Source organism: Furipterus horrens, unplaced genomic scaffold, assembly GCF_987537825.1.
Source record: "Furipterus horrens unplaced genomic scaffold, mFurHor1.1.pri manual_scaffold_5, whole genome shotgun sequence".
NCBI classification, from domain to species: domain Eukaryota; kingdom Metazoa; phylum Chordata; class Mammalia; order Chiroptera; family Furipteridae; genus Furipterus; species Furipterus horrens.
In genome coordinates this window covers 139,554,241-139,572,647 of record NW_028327175.1, presented here as the reverse complement: position 1 = coordinate 139,572,647, position 18,407 = coordinate 139,554,241, and the positions used below count along the sequence as shown (strand labels likewise).

Genomic DNA, 18,407 nt, shown 5'->3' with positions numbered 1-18,407 from the left:
TCTAGTAAAAGCTGTGGCGTTCTCCTCAGAAAAATTCACATACAACAGAAATACTACCTTTCTGGGGATCAGTACCATTTCCTCTTGCCACTGCAGTATCCTTTTAGAGTCCTTTGAGCCCTATTAGGATTTCCTGCTTTGTGGTCATGAAACCCTTACCTTCTTATTCCTTTGGCTTTTCCCTTTGCTTAAGCTGAGAATGGTCTATTTACTATCATACAAGTTATTCTCTTAACCATTAGAATTTTTAAACTACACTATTTATTTTAGGACTGGGGGTTGTGTGATGATGAATAGCTTTTTTATTTTAATTCTCATCTGAGGATATGTTTTATTGATTTTAGAGAGAGAGGAAGGGGGAGAGAAAGAGAAATATCAGTGTGAGAGAGAAACATCAATTGGTTTCCTCTCATGCATGCCCCAGCTGGGATCAAACCTGCAACCTAGGTATGTGCCCTGACCGGGAATCTACTCTACAGCCTTCTGGCGCATGGGACAATGCTCCAACCAACTGAGCCACCTGGCAAGGGCAGATTTTGAATAACTTTTGCAGACAAAAAAATATATATATCTATATCTATATATATATAGATATAGATATATATATGTGTGTGTGTGTGTGTATGTGTGTGTGCATACATATATATATATAAATTACACATACTGGAGGGAAAAAGGAGGAGAGTAGAAGGAGGCAGAAAATTTAATGACAACCAGCAAGAAAAGGAAAGAAATGGGATACAAAAGGAAGCTTAAGAAGTAAATGAAAAAGAAAAAATAGAATAAAATAAAGGTGAACAAAAGTGTAGTACTGTAATCACAGTGTGGTAATTGTGCATGGTGTAAGAAAATGAATGGGCAGGTATAATAAAGAAATGATCTATATACACAATAGTTGGACATGGGATGGATAACAGCCATTTTATGGTTCAAAACATCCAAGGAATTGCCATAGGCTCATTGCTGCTGCATTGCCTTTTATATGTACCAGTGGTCCCTGGATCAAGACTGTAGCTTGGCATCCACACCAGTGACCTTAGTTGGTTGTAGAATGGTAAATTTCATTTGAAATTTTTAAAGATTTTATTTATTTATTTTTAGAGAAAGGGGAAGGGAGGGAGAAGGAGGGAGAGAAACATTGATGTGTGAGAGAAATACCAATCAGTTGCCTCCCGCACGCTCCCAGCTGGCGATCAGACCCATGCGCGCTGACTGGAAATTGAACTGGTGATCTTTCACTTTGTGGGATGATGCCCAACCAACTGAGTGATTGTCCTGGCTCAGGGCTTCGTTTGAATCTTAATCCATTAAGGGCAGAACAGATTTTTAGACTTGGGCTCAAAGCATTCTTATTTCATAGCCTTTATAATGTCTGCCATGAAGGAGAAGAGATCAAAAACAGTAGGCAGTGAGTGCTTAAGAAGGGAGCTTATGGGATGAGTTGATTCTAGGATGCTGGACCAATCACTTCTGGCTATAATTGTTTTTATTTTTATTTTTTAGTGGGTGATCATTATCAGTTTCTTTCATTGACATTCTTTATTCTTAAAATTTTTGGTTGGTATTATGGTTATTTTGAAATTTTACCTCTTCAAAGCCCTCTCTGTGGATTAGGATCATACATTTGTGCCACATTTATGACTAAGAAAAGTTAAGAAACACATGAGCATCTGTTGGGAATTGGAAGAAAAGGAAGGAAAAAGAGAGTAAAATTACGGTTATAGCCATACAACAGAATAGCATGAAGCTGTCAAAAAAGAATATGATCAGTTTGTATATGGTGAACTTTATAGACTTACTCTCTTCTGAGACTGTGATACTATGGATATTTATTTTAACTTCTAAAGTTCAAACTCAGTATTCTTTTATTCTTTTAGACTCTCCAGGCAGCTGAATTGATTGACTCAGAATTTCGAGCAGGAATGAGCAATAGACAAAAGAACAAAGCTAAAAGAATGGCCAAGTTATTTGCAAAACAGAGATCCAGGGATGCAGTGGAAACTAATGAGAAGAGGTAGTAATCTTTTCTGTTGTTTATTTAAAGCAGTGATACTATATGGCTTAAATCTGTTTCTGCTCAATCTCTAAAAACATTTTGCTAACATTGTCTCTAGCTGTGGAGTACCGTTTGGATTGTCTTGCTTGACTGTCAGAGAGTATTTACTATTACTAGGGACTAGGACAACTTTCCAGAAAACTTTACATATACAGATACAGTATTTTTTGTTACTAATTATGAGATCTGAATGAGGGTTGAAGGTTTCCCAAGGGGAGCACATTTCAGGCAGAGGCAACAGACAGTGTAAATGCCTTAATTGTGGAATATTCAAGAAGTAGAAGGCCAGTTTGGCTGGGATGAGTGGACGGAAATGAGAGTAGTAGAGTGAAGGCCAAGAGATGATGGTCTAAGGGCCACAAGTAATAAGTACTGCATTAGTAAAGTAAGAATTATTACAGTATTACATCAGCTGTTCCCTAGGCTGGGGGCTAAACCAAATAGCAGGTAATAATCCAGGCTTCTTTATCTAATTGTGTTGTAGGAAAGAGCTCTGTGGTTAAACTCATGGTCTTCACATTCTTAGTGAGTTAATGAAAGTGATATTTGTGCATGGCTTGGAGCAGCATTTCTCAAAGGATGGTTCAAAATAACCCTCTTCAGAAGCATTTTGATGGATATGTTACAATGCAGTTTTTGTAGACCCTACTCAGCTCTATTATATCAGAATTTTTAGTGATATTCAAGAACTGTTTGAGTAAATGATGAATTAAACAGGAGAGCCTATGAAAATAAGTGTTACAGATGACATTTTGTTCTTTCTATTCATATATAGCTAAAAAGTTTTTACAATGTTTAAGAGCTAGACACAAAGGAGGATAAATAATAAACATCTATAGTACTTGGTATAAATTTTTATATGGTCTTGTTTTATTTTTAAGTACAGAATCTTTATTGCTTGTTAACTACAGGGTTTTTTGTTAGGAGCTCATTATGATCGTATAGCAACCTAGTAATTGTTTCTACTGGCTTTTATTTATATAAGTACTTTTACCCAAATATTGGAAATATTAGACCTTATTTTTCAGATTTGTGATTTTTTCATTACACAAGTATTTATTGAGTATCTTTCATGTGCCAGATATTGTACTAGGCTCTGAATATCCAGTAGTGAATAAAACAGATAAGATTTCTGTCTTTGTAGAGCTTATATTTTAGAAGGAAAGATAGATGAACAAGGTAAATAAGTAAATCACATGTTAATCATAAGGAATAAGACAAAAAGAGACAAAGCAAGTAACGAGCATGTGAAATGTTTTGTGGGTAGAGAGTTTAAAATTTAAATGGGCTGGTCAAGGAGGGGATTCACAGAGTTGACTTGTCAGTAGAAATCTGAAAGAAGTGAGGATTCTGTCTGTATTTTGAAGACATTCCATATAGAGGGAATAGTAAGAGCAAATACCTAGAAGTAGAAATGTGCCTAACAAGTTCAAGGGCAGTAAAGTGACCAATGTGACTAGATTGGAGAGCATTAGGTTAAAAACAGTAAGGAATGAGATTAGAGAGGCTCAGATTTTATTCATTATCTTTTAGAAAAAATAGTTGACCAAACAAATTACACTATTGAGATGGGGGGAATATTTATAGAAGATAATGTTGTATATAGCTTAATGGTGCTAATTTGCTCCTGTTCATTAATTCTGAATAGTTTTACTTGTCTTCTTTTTAATATTTTGCCATGAGGGTAGCCTCAATATTTTTGGTCTTTCAGTCATAAAATAACACTTCCTCAAATTTTCTGGACACATTTTTCATTGATCAGTTATCTTTATATTTTTCAAGAACTGGTAAAATTATAATGCGTTATTCAGTATGTTACTTTTCTCCTAGGTTCAAAAACCTAAAAAAGTTACACTGGGCCAGATTTAGGTTGTTAGACCAAGGAAGTTTTAAAATAAAAAGGAGAGGAGCTGGTTCTAGAGAGGTAGAAAAAAAGACTTATTAGATTTGAGATCCAATTTGAAAGCAAGAATTTATTGACTATTTTTATATTCATCAATGAGTAGTAGAGTATTTTTGCTTAAAAAAATGTAAGTGGTTAATTTTAGTTATTTGATACATGAAATTATAGGTAAACCATATAAGCAGAATATGGCAAAACATTTGTTCAAATGATGAATTCTCTTATATTCATTGTGGTTCACATTATCCTTATTCATATTTTAAATGTGACTTTTCTTTTTTAGCAATGATAGTACTGATGGAGAGCCAGAAGAAAAGAGACGAAAAATAGCAAATGTTGTTATTAATCAGTCTGCAAATGATTCCAAAGTCTTGATTGATAATATTCCAGACAGTTCTTCCTTAATTGAAGAGGTATTATGAAATGTCCTAAAGTGTCCTTTGAAATTGTGTATCATCTTTTTATACTAATATGTCAGTAAATGGTATTTAATAATCTGGTAATTGAAAGAAATATTATTAAAACTCATATCTTCATTAATAAAAATTTTAATTATTTAAAAAATGTAAAAGCTGATTATTACTAGACCTCTAAATATACTTTATTAATATTTCAAGTATTAGCATAAAAGAGACATTTTGAATTAGTAGTAATTTTGTTTTTCTTCTTTAGACAAATGAATGGCCTTTGGAAAGCTTTTGCGAAGAACTTTGCAATGACCTTTTTAATCCCTCCTGGGAGGTATGTTTTTTTTTTTTTTTTAGGAAGTTAAAATTTTTTTGGTGTTATATTTTTAATTGAAGTTGTTGGTATGACATTAGTTAATAAAATTATATAGGTTTCAGGTGTACAATTCTATATTAAGTCATCTGTATATTGTATTGTGTGTTTACCACCTTGAGTCAAGTCCCCTTCCATCACCGTTATCCCCCCTTTCCCCCCTTCTACTTATCCCCACTCAACTTTCCCTCTGGTGATCACCATACTATTGATTGTGCCTGAATTATTATTTTTGTTTGTTTTTTTTTTTGCTTAATTCCTTCAACTTCTTCACCCAGCCCGCCAACTCCCTCCACTCAGACAGTTGTCAGTCTGTTCTCTATGAATGAGTCTTTCTATTTTGTTTGTTAGTTTATTTTGTTCATTAGATTCCACACATAAGTGAAATCATACAATACTTGTCTCTCTGACGGGCTTATTTCACTTAGTATAATAGTAATACTCTCCCCATCCATCCATGCTTTCACAGAAGGTAAGATTTCCTTCTTTTTCACAGCTGAGTAATTAGTATTCCACTGTGTGAATGTACCACACAGCTTTTTTATCCACTCATCTACTGATGGGCCCTGGGCTGCTGCCAGATATTGGCTATTGTAAATAACACTGCAATGAACATAGTGGTGCATCCATTCTATTGAATTAGTGTTTTGGGTTTCTTCCAGATATATACCCAAAAGTGGAATTGCAGGGTCATAAGGCATTTCCATTTTTAATTTTTTGTTGTAACACTCCATACTGCTTTCCACAGTGGCTGTACCAGTCTGCATTCCCACCAACAGTGCAGGAGGGTTCCCTTTTCTCTACATCCTTCCCAGCACTTATTGTTTGTTGATTTATTGCTGATAGTCATTCTGACAGGTGTTATGTGATATCTCATTGTGGTTTTAATTTGCATCTCTCTGATGATTAGTGACATTGAGAGTCTTTTCATGTGTCTATAGGCCATCTGTATGTCCTCTTTGAAGAAGTGCAGGTCCTTTGCCCATTTTTTTATTGGATTGTTTGTTTTTGTGGTGTTGAGTTTTATATGTTCTTTAAAAATTTTGGATATTAACCCTTTATCAGATGTATCATTGTCGAATATGTGCTCTCATTCAGTGGGTTGTCTTTTCATTTGTTGGTTTCCTTTGCCATTCAAAACCTTTTTAGTTTGATGTAGTCTCATTTTTTTTTTTTTTAGTTTTCCTTGCCTGAGGCAATATGTTGAAAAAAATATTTCTAATAGAAATGTCTGAGATTTTACTGCCTGTGTTTTCTTCTAGCATTTTAATGGCTTTGCAATTTACATTTAAGTCTTTTATCCATTTTGAGTTTATTCTTATGCTCGGTATAAGATGGTAGTCTAGTTTCATTTGTTGTTACACATACCTGTCCAATTTTCCCAACACCATTTATTGAATAGACTGTCTTTACTTCATTGTATGTTCTTGCCTCCTTTGTCAAATATTAATTGACCATAAAAGCATGGGTTTATTTCTGGGCCCTCTATTCTATTTCATTGATCTATATGTTTGCTTTTATGCCAGTATAATGCTGTTTTAATTACGATGGCCTTGTAATATATTTTGTTATCAGGTAGCGTGATTCCTCCAACTTTGTTGTTTCTCAAGATTGTTATGGTTGTTCAAGGTCTTTATGGTTCCATGTAAATTTTTTGAATATTTGTTATAGTTCTGTGAAATACGCCATTGGCATCTTAATAGGAATTGCATTGAATCTGTGTCTTACTTTGGGTAGTATGGACATTTTAATGATGTTAATTCTTCTTTAATTGTGTGGTATAATCCAACACTTTTGTTTGCTGGGTGTTTTTTGATACAGCTTTAATTTTACTAGCTGTTATCTATTTAGAAACTCTGGTTTTTCCTGGTTCAGTTTTGGAAGATTGAATGTTTCTAGAAATTGATACATTTCTTCCAGATAGCCCAATTTGTTGGCATGTAGTTCATAATGTTTTCTTACAATCCTTGTTATTTCTGTGGAGTCAGTTGTTACTTCTCTTTCATTTCTGATTTTATTAGGGTCCTCTCTTTTTTTCTTGATGAGTCTGGTTAAAGGTTTGTCCATCTTATCTTTTCAGAAAAACCAGCTCGTGGTATTGGTCTTTTCTGTTGTTTTTTTAGACTATTTAATTTATTTGTGCTCTGATCTTTCTTCTACTCACTTTGGGCTTTGTTTATTGTTCTTTTTCTTGTTCTTTAAGTGTAAAGTTAGATTGTTTGAGATTTTTCTTGTTTCTTGAGGTACGCCTGCAGTATTACGAATTTCCCTTTTAGGACTAATTTTGCTGTGTCCCATAAATTTTGGGTTGTTGTGTTCTCATTTTCATTTGTTTCAGGATATCTTTTGGTTTCTTCTTTGATCTCACTGTTAAACCGATTCATTTATTAAGCTGTTATTTAGCCTCTGTGTCTTTGTGTGTTTTTTGTTTGTTTTCTTGTAATTGATTTCTAGTTTCATGCCCTTATAGTCAGAGAAGATTCTTGATATTATTTGTCTTTTTATTTTTGAGACTTGTTTTGTGTCCTCACGTAGTTACCCTAGAAAATGTTCCATGTGAACTTGAAAAGAATGTATATTCTGCTTTGGGGTGAAATGCTCTGAAGATATCAATTAAATTTATTTGATCTAGTGTGTCATTTAAGGCCTCTGTTTCCTTTTTGATTTTCTATCTGGAAAATCTATCCATTGGTATCAATAGCGTGTTAAAATCCCCTACTATGACTATGTTACTATCTATTTCTCCCTTTATATCCATCAAGATTTGCTTTATATATTTCGGTTTTCCTATGTTGGGCTCATAAATGTTTACATGGGTTATATCCTCTTGTTGGATTGCTCCCTTTATCATTACGTAGTGTCCTTCCTTGTCTCTTACTATATAGCCTTTGTTTTAAAGTCTGTTTTGTCATATACAAGTAATGCTACCCCAACTCTTTTTAAATTTTCATTTGCATGAAATATATTTTCTGTCCCTTTACTTTTATAATTTATTTTATTTTTTAAGTATTTTTTTATTGATTATGCTGTTACAGTTGTTCCAATTTCTTTTCCTGTTGCTCCCCTCCGCCCAGGACCCCACCTTCTCTCCAGCAGTCCCACCCCTCTTAGTTCATGTCCATGGGTCATGCATGTAAATTCTATGGCTTTACCCTATCCTGTACTATTGTTAACATCCCCGTGTCTATTCTGTAGCCACCAACTATGCTTCTTAATCTCTGCATCATTTCCCCTCCTGTCTCCCTTCCTCCTCCCAGCTGACACCCCTCCAAATGCTCCCCATCCATACCTATGATTCTGTTCTCAATCTGGTTGTCTGCTTAGTTTATTTTTGTTGTTATTTTTTTAAGTTCTGTCGTTGATAGATGTGAGTTTGTTGTCATTTTTAACGTTCATAGTTTTGATCTTTTTTTTTCTTAAATAAGTCCCTTTAACATTTCATATAATAAGGGCTTGGTGATGATGAACTCCTTTAGCTTTACCTTTTAGCTTTACCTTGTCTGGGAAGCACTTTATCTGCCTTTCCGTTCTGAATGACAGCTTTGCTAGATAGAATAATCTTGGTTTTCATCACTTTGAGTACTTCTTGTGAGTCCCTTCTTGCCTGCAAAGTTTCTTTTAAGAAATCTGCTGATAGTCTTATAGATACCCCTTTGTAGGTAACCCTTTTCTTTCTCTTGCTGCTTTTAAGAGTCTCTCTTTATCTTGAACCTTTGGCATTTTAATTATGATGTGTCTTGGTGTGGTCCTATTTGGGTCTAGCTTGTTTGGGTCTCTCTGTGCTTCCTGGACTTGTATGTCTATTTCCTTGGCCAAATCAGGGAGGTTTTCTTTCATTTTTTCAAATAAATTTTCAGTTTCTTGCTCTTCCTTTTCTCCTTCTGGCACCCCTGTGATTTGGATGTTGGCACGTTTAAGTTGTCCCAGAGTTTCCTAAGCCTTTCCTCATTTTTTTCAGTTCTTATTTTCTCCTTCTGTACTAGTTGACTATTTATTTCTTCCTTATGTTCCAGTTCATTGATTTGAACCCTGGCTTCCTTCCCTTCACCATTGGTTTCATGTGGATTTTCCTTTATTTCACTTAGCACAGCCTTCACTTCCTCCCTTCCGTGTTTATTATGCTTAATCTTGTCTGTCAAGTCTCTAAGCAACGTTATCGCCAGTGTTTTAAACTGTGCATCTGTTAGGATGGCTGTCTCCCTTTCTGTTAGGTTGGCTGTCTCCTTGTCACTCAGTTCTCCCACTGGAACCTGATCTGCCCCCACTTTGGGGCCATACTTGCCTGTCTTCTCAACTTCACAGTTTTTTGTGTTTGTCTCCGTGTCTTAGGTAGAGCTGTTGTACCTCTTAGATTGTGAGGGTTGGATTCTTTGGTATTTGTCAGTGTGGGATGACCCGTTTCACCACGTTATAGTGCTGTATGTGGGGGAAGGGTCTGTGAGGAAACAGTGCTGCAAGCCCAGCACTTACCTGTTTTCCAGGCACTTCTCCCACTTCCCATAGCTGACTCTGTTGAGACACTGGCAGTTTCTTCTTCTGCCCTAACCCCACTGGTTTTCACAGTCAGAAGCAATGTGGCTCTGTTTTCCCCAGCACCGGAACCGTGGGCTGCATGGTCTGGTCTGGGGCTGGGATCATTTCCCAGGTGTCCCTCCTGGTTTTTATAATGTGTGACTGCGCTTTTTGCCACAGCCTCAGCTCTTGCGCTGCTGCCACCACAGCATGTCCTCTTCCCAGCTCCGCCCCTCCTACCTGTCTGTCTGAATGTTTCTTCATTTCTTCATTGGTTGAACTTCCATGTAGTTTGATTTTCTGGAACTTCTGGTTGTTGTTGTTGTTGCTTTTTAGTTTGGAGATGGTTGTAAATTCCTTCTTAAGTCTTGAGGGAGATGCAGTGTGTCTGCCTATGCCTACATCTTGTCTGGAAGTCTTCTCCATCCCTTTACTTTTAGTCTGTTTGTATCTTTCATTCTGAGATGGGCCTCTTGTAGACAGCATATATATGGGCCTCGTTTTCTTATGCATTTAGCTACCCTATATCTTTTGATTGGAGCATTTAAGCCATTTATATTTTCAGTGGTCATTGATAGGTATGTATTTATTGCAATTTTATCATTTTATCTATGTTCCTCTTTTTTTCTTCTTCTTCTTAAAGAAGACCCTGTAACATTTCTTGTAGTACTGGTTTGGTGGTAACAAACTTCTTGAAGCTCTTTTTTCTTCTTCAATTTTAAATGACACCCTTGCTGGGTAAAGTAGTCTTGGTTGTAGGTCCTTGCTTCTTATCACTTTGACTATTTCATGCTAATGCCTTCTGGCCTGAAATGTCTGTTGATAAATCAGGTGACAGTCTTATGGGAGCTCCCATGTAGTTAACTGTTTTTCTCTTTCTGCTCTTAGGGTGCTTTCTTTGTCTTTAACCTTGGCCATTTTAATTATGATGTGTCCTGGTGTAGGCCACATGGGTTCATCTTTTTTGGACTCTGCACTTGTGTATCGTTTTTCTTCACCAGGTTAGGGGAGTTTTTAGTCATTATTTCTTCAAATATGATATGTTCTAATTCCTACACTCTCTCTCTTCTTCTTGTACCCCAGTGATGCAGATGTCATTATGCTTCATGTTGTCCCATTTTTAAATTTCATAATTTTTTATATTTAAATCTTTTAAATTTTATTAATTATACTATTTCAGTTGTACCAGTTTTTTCCCCCTTTGCCCCCCTCCACCCAGCACTCCCACTCCCTCAGGCAAACCCCACACTGTTGTTCATATTTATGGGTCATGTGTATATATTCTCTGGCTACTTTGTTTTCTATACTGAACCTTATATCCCCATGGCTATTCTAAACTGCCTATTTGTACTTCTTAATCTCCTCACCTCTTACCATTCTCATACATGCCCCTCTCATCTGGCAGCCATCAAACCTTCTCCATATCCATGATTCTGTCTCTGTTCTTCTTGTGTGCTTAGTTTGTTTTTTAGATTCAATTGTTGTTAGATATGTTTGTATTGCCATTTTTTGTTCATAGTTTTTATCTTATTTTTATTAAATAAGTCTCTTTAACATTTCATATAACAATGGTTGGTGATGATGAACTTTAGTTTTCTCTTGGCTGGGAAGCTGTTTATCTGCCCTTTTAATTCTAAATGATATATTTGGTGGGTAGAGTAATGTTGGCTGTAGGTCCCTGCTTTTCATGACTTTGATTATTTCATACCAGTCCCTTCTAGCCTGCAAAGTTTCTTTTGAGAAATCAGCTGACAGTCTTATGGGAACTTCCCTGTAGGTAACTAACTGCTTTTCTTATGCTATTTTTAAGATTCTGTGTTTATCTTTAACTTTGGCATTTTAATTATAATGTGTCTTGTAGTGGTCCTCTTTCTATCCATCTTGTTTGGGACTTTCTGTGCTTCCTGGACTTGCATGTTTATTTCCTTCACTAAATTAGGGAAGTCTCATTATTTTTCAAATAGATTTCCAATTTCTTACTCTTTCTCTTCTCCATCTAGCACCCCTATCATGTAAATATTAGAACTCTTGAAGTTGTCCCAGAGGCTACTTATACTATCCTCAGTATTTTTTTTGGGGGGGGGGGGCTTTTATTACCTTTGAAAGTCATTCCCAGTTCCTCAGGGCTTTTTGGTAACAACTTGAGCCCAAGTATGTCTCCTTTAGGCTTGACATTCCATGTGGCTATTCGGGCTCTTTTTTGATTCCATATAAATTTTTGAAGTATTTGTTCTAGGTCTGTGAAATATGTTGCTGGTATTTTAATAGGGATTGCATTGAATCTATAAATTGCTTTGGTAGTATAGACATTTTAATGATGTTGATTCTTCCCATCCATGAGCATGGTATATGCTTCCATTTATTTGTATCTTCTTTAATTTCTTTCTTCAGTGTTATGTAGTTTTCTGAGTACAGGTCTTTTACCTCCTTGGTTAAGTTTATTCCTAGGTATTTTATTTTTCTTGTTGCTATGGTAAATGGGATTTTTCTTTCAGTTTCAATCTCTGAGTTTTTATTGTTGGTGTATAAAAATGCCTTTGATTTCTTTTTTTTTTTTTTTTTTTTTTTTTTGAATCTTTATGGGTGCTTTATTCAGATGTCAGTGGTCTGAAAAGATGGTGGGTTAGGTACCTCAAAAACCATCTTCATATCTCATTTTAGGCTGACTTTTTTTTTTTAATGTTTTTTATTGATTATATTGTTACAACAGTTCCAATTTTCTCCCCCTTGTTCCCCTCCCCCCAGCACCCCCCTTCCCCAGCAATCCCCCCCAAGTCCATACCCCTGGTTCATAAAAATTAACTATCCCCCCCCTCTCAAATATTAGGACCCTTTGTAATCTTGTAAAGGACAATGGGCGAAGGTCTCAAGCTCCTCTAGCTGCTTCAAGCTGGACATGGTCGTCGTCCTACCTACCCTTGGGTCCAGAAAACCCTAATAAGAGTGGGGGTGTGGAGGGGAGGGTGGCCTTCCCACATGGGGAAGGATCGTGCAGACTCCAGGTCAGTTGGCTGCCTCCGGTCAACGGCGTGCTTGGTTCAACAGGCTGGTGTCCTTGTTGTGTTCTGAGGGCAACAGATTTGGTGAAAAGGGTTAAAAGACATCATTCAATCCATAACTACTAGATGACAAAAGGCAGGGATTAATTTTTCAATGTTCCATATTAGGGAAAAAAAAAAAGTTTCTTTGTAAGAAGGTGTGCTGGGCACATCTCGCCTGTCCAAAACCCTTTTGCCCATTATACTTAGTTTGGGCTGAGGTAAATAGTTTAGGTTTTTCCCCCTCTCAGACCTCTGGGCCTTTTCTGTCCAAGCCATTAGGATAGAAAAGAGAAACCCGTTTTAAAGTGAAGCCCACAGACCACCCCATTCTTCCCCAACCCAGCCATTTAGTTCAGCCAAACCGTTGAGTCTCAGGAGGCAGCGCTGCAGAGAGGATTAAGTGAGGCTTATGCGTACAGATAATCACTCAGGTAATGCGATCATAGGCTTATGTCCTTTGAAAACAAAAAACACGTGTTAATTTATGTAACATAACCCGCAAACAAGTCTCTAAATCTGGAGAAGAAACTTTTAAGACAGTTAGTTGCCCTGTTTTATACTCTACTACTGATCATTGTGATTTTCCTTGAATAATAATTTTTCTCCCTAAGGTTACCCTCCTTGTCTTTAAAGGGACTACATTAAGTCCATTTTTAATTTATCCTGTTCGTTTGCATAAACATAACAAGAGCAGCAAATGATCACTTATGATCTTTAGTTCTGCTTTGCTGGAACTTACCCAAGGAATATTTGGGGTGACCTTCAGTCTGTTCTTCAGGGCACAGAAGCTGTGCCACATATCTGGCATTCATCCTTGCCTGTACACACCTGTTTTTTCCAAGTCTTTCTGGTCTTTCCTTGTGCCTTAAGGTCCCTTCTAGCCATCTTTCAGGAAAACAACCTTCGTTCCTTCCCTGGAAAGATTGCTGTGGACCGCACAACCAACCATGGTACCAGGCCTTTTATCTCACGGGCTTTTATTACCTTTGAAAGTCATTCCCAGTTCCTCAGGGCTTTCTGGTAACAATCTGAGCCCAAGTATGTTTCCTTTAGGCTTGACATTCCAGTCAAAGACTTGGTCAAAAAAAAAAAAAAAAGAACCTCTGTTGACAACTGGTCTTATTAGTTCTATGCAAAGGAACTTATGTCATTATTTACTTGTTTAGAATGCCAAACTCTGGAGGGATCAAATAGGGAGAAAAATATACAACGTGAAGGAAAATCTTTGTCCTAATATTCACTGAACTGGCATTTCCATTCTTCATATTTTCATTTTTCCCCCACTAAAAAATTTTGGTTTGTTTTTCCATTACAGTTGTCTCACTTTTTTAGCCCTCTTGTTTCCCTGCACCCTGTCCCTCCCCTCCCCCACATTTAGTCCCCACTCAGTTGCACCTGTCTGTGGGTCATTCATATATATATATATTTTTTAACTTGACCCATCCCCTTACACCTTTCTTTTCCTCCCCCCCGCCCCCCTTGTTACTGTTAGTCTACTTCTTGTTTACATACCTCTGGTTCAATTTTGCTCATTTGTTTGTGTTGTTCATTAGTTTCCTGTAATAGGTGACAGCATAAGGTATTTTTCTTTTGTTGCCTGGCTTATTTCACTAAGCATAATTTTCTCTAGTTCCATCCATGTTGTTGCAAATGGTAGAAGTTCCTTCTTTCTTTCTGCTACATAGAATTCCATTGTGTAAATGTACCACAGTTTTTTGATCCACTCATCTACAGATGGGCACTTAGGTTGTTTCCAGCACTTGGCTATTGTAAATAGTGCTGCTATGAACATTGGAGTGCATAGGTTCTTTTGAATTGGTGTTTCGGGATTTTTTGGATATAATCCTAGCAATGGAATTGCTGGTTCAAAAGGCAGTTCCATTTTTAGTTTTTTAAGGAAATTCCAAACTGTTTTCCACAGTGGCTGCACCAATCTGCATTCCCACCAGCAATGCACCAGGGTTCCCGTTTCTCCGCATCCTCTCCAGCACAAGTTGTTTGTTGATTTGTTGATGATTACCATTTTGACTGGTGTGAGGTGGTATCTCATTGTGGTTTTAATTTGCATCTCTCTGATGGCTAGTGATGTTGAGCATACTTTCATATGTCTATGGGCCCTCTGTATGTCTTCTTTGGAGAAGTGTTTGTTCAGGTCCTTTGCCCATTTTTTAATTGGGTTGTCTGTCTTCTTGGTGTTGAGTCGTATGAGTTCTTTATATATTTTGGAGATCAATCCCTTGTCTGAGATGTCATTGGCGAATATATTTTCCCATATGGTTGGTTTCCTTTGCATCTTGCTGATGTTTTCTTTAGCTGAGCAGAAACTTTTTAGTTTGATGTAGTCCCATTTGTTTATTCTTTCATTTCCCTTGCCTTAGGAGATATATCAGTGAAAATGTTGCTACGTGGGATATCTGAAATTTTCCTGCCTATTTTTTCCTCTAGGACTTTTATGGTGTCACGGCTTACATTTAAGTCTTTGATCCATTTTGAGTTTATTCTGGTGTATGGTGTGAGCTGGTGGTTTAGTTTCATTTTTTTGCATGTCCCTGTCCAGTTCTCCCAACACCATTTGTTGAAGAGGCTCTTTTCATTCCATTTGATGTTCTTTCCCCCTTTGTCAAATATTAGTTGACCATATGAACCTGGGCTTATTTCTGGGCTCTCTATTCTGTTCCATTGATCTATATGTCTGTTTTTATGCCAGTACCAGACTGTTTTGATTACCGTGGCCTTGTAGTATAGTTTGATATCGGGTATTGTGATTCCTCCTACTGTGTTCTGCCTCAAAATTGTTGTGGCTATTCGGGCTCTTTTTTGGTTCCATATAAATTTTTGAAGTATTTGTTCTAGGTCTGTGAGATATGTTGCTGGTATTTTAATAGGGATTGCATTGAATCTATAAATTGCTTTGGGTAGTATGGACATTTTAATGATGTTGATTCTTCCCATCCATGAGCATGGTATACGCTTCCATTTATTTGTATCTTCTTTAATTTCTTTCTTCAGTGTTATGTAGTTTTCTGTGTACAGGTCTTTTACCTCTTTGGTTAAGTTTATTCCTAGGTATTTTATTTTTCTTGTTGCTATGGTAAATGGGATTTTTCTTTCAGTTTCTATCTCTGAGTTTTTATTGTTGGTGTATAAAAATGCCTTCGATTTCTTAATATTGACTTTGTATCCTGCTATTTTGCCGAATTCACTTATTAGATTGAGTAGTTTTTTTGTGGAGTCTAAAGGATTTTCTATGTACACTATCATGTCATCTGCAAATAATGACAGTTTTACTTCCTCTTTTCCAATTTGGATGCCTTTTATTTCTCTTTCTTGTCTGATTGCGGTGGCTAGAACTTCCAAGACTTTATTGAATAGGAGTGGAGAGAGCGGACATCCTTGTCTGGTTCCTGATCTCAGGGGGAATGCTCTCAGTTTTTGCCCGTTGAGTATGATGTTGGCTTCAGGTTTCTCATATATTGCCTTTATTATGTTGAGGTATGCTCCCTTTATTCCCATTTTGCTGAGAGTTTTTATTATAAATGGGTATTGTACTTTATCAAATGCTTTTTCTGCATCTATTGATATTATCATGTGGTTTTTGTCTTTTGTTTATGTGGTGTATTACATTTATTGATTTGCGAATATTAAACCATCCTTGCATCCCTGGGATGAATCCTACTCGATCGTGGTGTATGATCTTTCTAATGTGTTGCTGGATCCGGTTTGCCAATATTTTGTTGAGGATTTTAGCATCTATGTTCATCAGCGATATTGGCCTGTAGTTTTCTTTCTTTGTTGTGTCTTGACCTGGTTTTGAAATTAGGGTTATACTGGCTTCATAGAATGAGTTTGACAGTCTTCCCTCTTCTTGTATCTTTTGGAATAGTCTGAGGAGCATAGGAGTTAGTTCTTTCCTAAATGTTTTGTAGAATTCACTTGTGAAGCCATCCGGTCCAGGGCTTTTGTGTGCTGGGAGTTTTTTGATTACTGCTTCAATTTCACTAGCTGTTATTGGTCTATTCAGACTTTCTGCTTCTTCTTGATTCAGTTTAGGAAGACTATAGGTTTCCAGGAATTTGTCCATTTCCTCTAGGTTGTCAAATTTCTTGCCATACAGTTGTTCGTAATAATTTCTTATACTCCTTTGTATTTCTGTGGTATCAGTTATGATTTCTCCTCTTTCGTTTCTGATTTTATTTATTTGGGTCCTCTCTCTTTTTTTAATTGATGAGCCTGGTTAAAGGCTTGTCAATTTTGTTTATCTTTTCAAAGAACCAGCTCCTACTTTTGTTGATCTTTTGAATTGTTAGTTTAGACTCTATGTCATTTAATTCTGCCCTGATCTTGATGATTTCCTTTCTTCTACTTGATCTGGGCTTTGCTTGTTGTTCTTCCTCTAGTTCTTGTAGCTGTAGGGTTAAATTTTTTACTAGATATTCTTCTAGCTTTTTTAGGTAGGCCTGTATTGCTATGAACTTTCCTCTTAGGACTGCTTTCGCTGTATCCCATAGGTTTTGGGTTGTTGTGTGTTCATTATTATTAGTTTCCAGGAACTTTTTGATTTCTTCCTTGATGTCATTGTTAACCCATTCATTATTTAATAGCATGTTATTCATTCTCCATGAGTTTGAATGTTTTTGAGTTTTTTCCTTGAGGTTGATTTCCAATTTTAAGCCATTGTGATCTGAGAAGATGCTTGTTATAATTTCAATTTTCTTGAATTTGTTAAGGCTTGTTTTGTGTCCTACCATGTGGTCTGTCTTTGAAAGTGTTCCATGTGCACTTGAGAAGTATGTATATTTTGCTTCTTTGGGATGAAAACTTCTATATATATCGACTAAGACCATTTGATCTAGAGTGTTGTTCAGTGCCTCAATATCTTTGGTGTTCTTTGCTTCAAAGATCTGTCCATTGTTGACAATGGGGTGTTAAAGTCCCCTACTATGAGTGTGTTGCTGTCTATATCTTTCTTGGAGTCTTTCAAAATTTTCCATATATATTTGGGTGCTCCTAAGTTGGGTGCATATATATTTATAAGGGTTATATCTTCTTGATGGATTTTTCCCTTAAGTATTATGAAATGCCCTTCTTTGTCTCTTTTTATTTACTCTGCTGTGAAATCTGTTTTGTCTGATGTAAGTATTGCTACCCCGGCTTTTTTTTCATGTCCATTTGCTTGAAATACTTTTTTCCATCCCTTTACTTTCAGTCTGTGTAGATCTTTTGTTCTAAGGTGGGTCTCTTGTAGACAGCATATATGTGGGTCATTCTTTCTAATCCATTCAGCTACCCTGTGTCTTTTAATTGGAGCGTCTAATCCATTTACATTTAAGGTTATTACCGATAAGTACTTATTCATTGTCATTTTTCCCCTTTGTACTCGTGTTCTTCTCTGTCTCTCTCTGTTTCTTTATCTTCTTAGAGCAGACCCTTTAGCATCTCTTGCATTGCTGGTTTGGTGGAGATGCATTCTTTTAGCCTTCTTTTGTCTTGGAAGCTCCTTATTTCACCCTCCATTTTGAATGAGAGCTTTGCTGGGTATAGTATTCTAGGTTGTAGGCCTTTGTTTTTCATTGCTTGGAATATTTTTTGCCATTCCCTTCTGGCTTGTAGTGTTTCTGCTGAGAAATCTGATGATAGCCTTATTGGAGCTCCCTTGTATGTTATTAGTTGTTTCTCTCTTGCTGGTTTTAGGATCCTCGCTTTGTCTTTGAATGTTGCCATTTTAATTACGATGTGTCTTGAGGTGGGCCTGTTGGAGTTCATCTTCATTGGGACCCTCTGTGCTTCCTGGACTTGCGTGACTCTTTCTCTCCTCATGTGAGGGAAGTTTTCTGTCATTAGTTTTTCAAAGAGGTTTTCTATCCCTTGCTCCTCTTCTTCTCCTTCTGGAATTCCTATGATACGGATATTATTACGTTTCATGTTGTCCTGCAGCTGTCTTAGAACCTCTTCAGTCTTGTTCAGTCTTTTTTCATTTTGTTGCACTGTCTGTGAGTTTTTGTCTACATTGTCCTCCAGCTCTCTGATCCGATCTTCTGCTTCCTCTAGCCTACTTTTAATTCCTCTACTGTGTTCTTCAATTCAGAGATCGTATTCTTCATTTCCTCCTGGCTCT

At 36.6% G+C, this 18,407-nt stretch overlaps 1 protein-coding gene across 2 annotated transcripts in view; it reads left to right on the top strand.

The window, feature by feature from the left end:
* The window catches only part of BTAF1 (B-TFIID TATA-box binding protein associated factor 1), a 114,752-nt gene that overhangs the window by 28,237 nt on the left and 68,108 nt on the right, over nucleotides 1–18,407 (top strand). For both annotated transcript variants that reach the window (XM_090277974.1, XM_090277976.1), the window contains 3 exons: nucleotides 1,878–2,014; nucleotides 4,243–4,372; nucleotides 4,632–4,700. In XM_090277974.1, coding sequence (XP_090134100.1) covers nucleotides 1,878–2,014; nucleotides 4,243–4,372; nucleotides 4,632–4,700 — 336 coding nt within the window. The remainder of the gene's footprint in view (nucleotides 1–1,877; nucleotides 2,015–4,242; nucleotides 4,373–4,631; nucleotides 4,701–18,407) is intronic.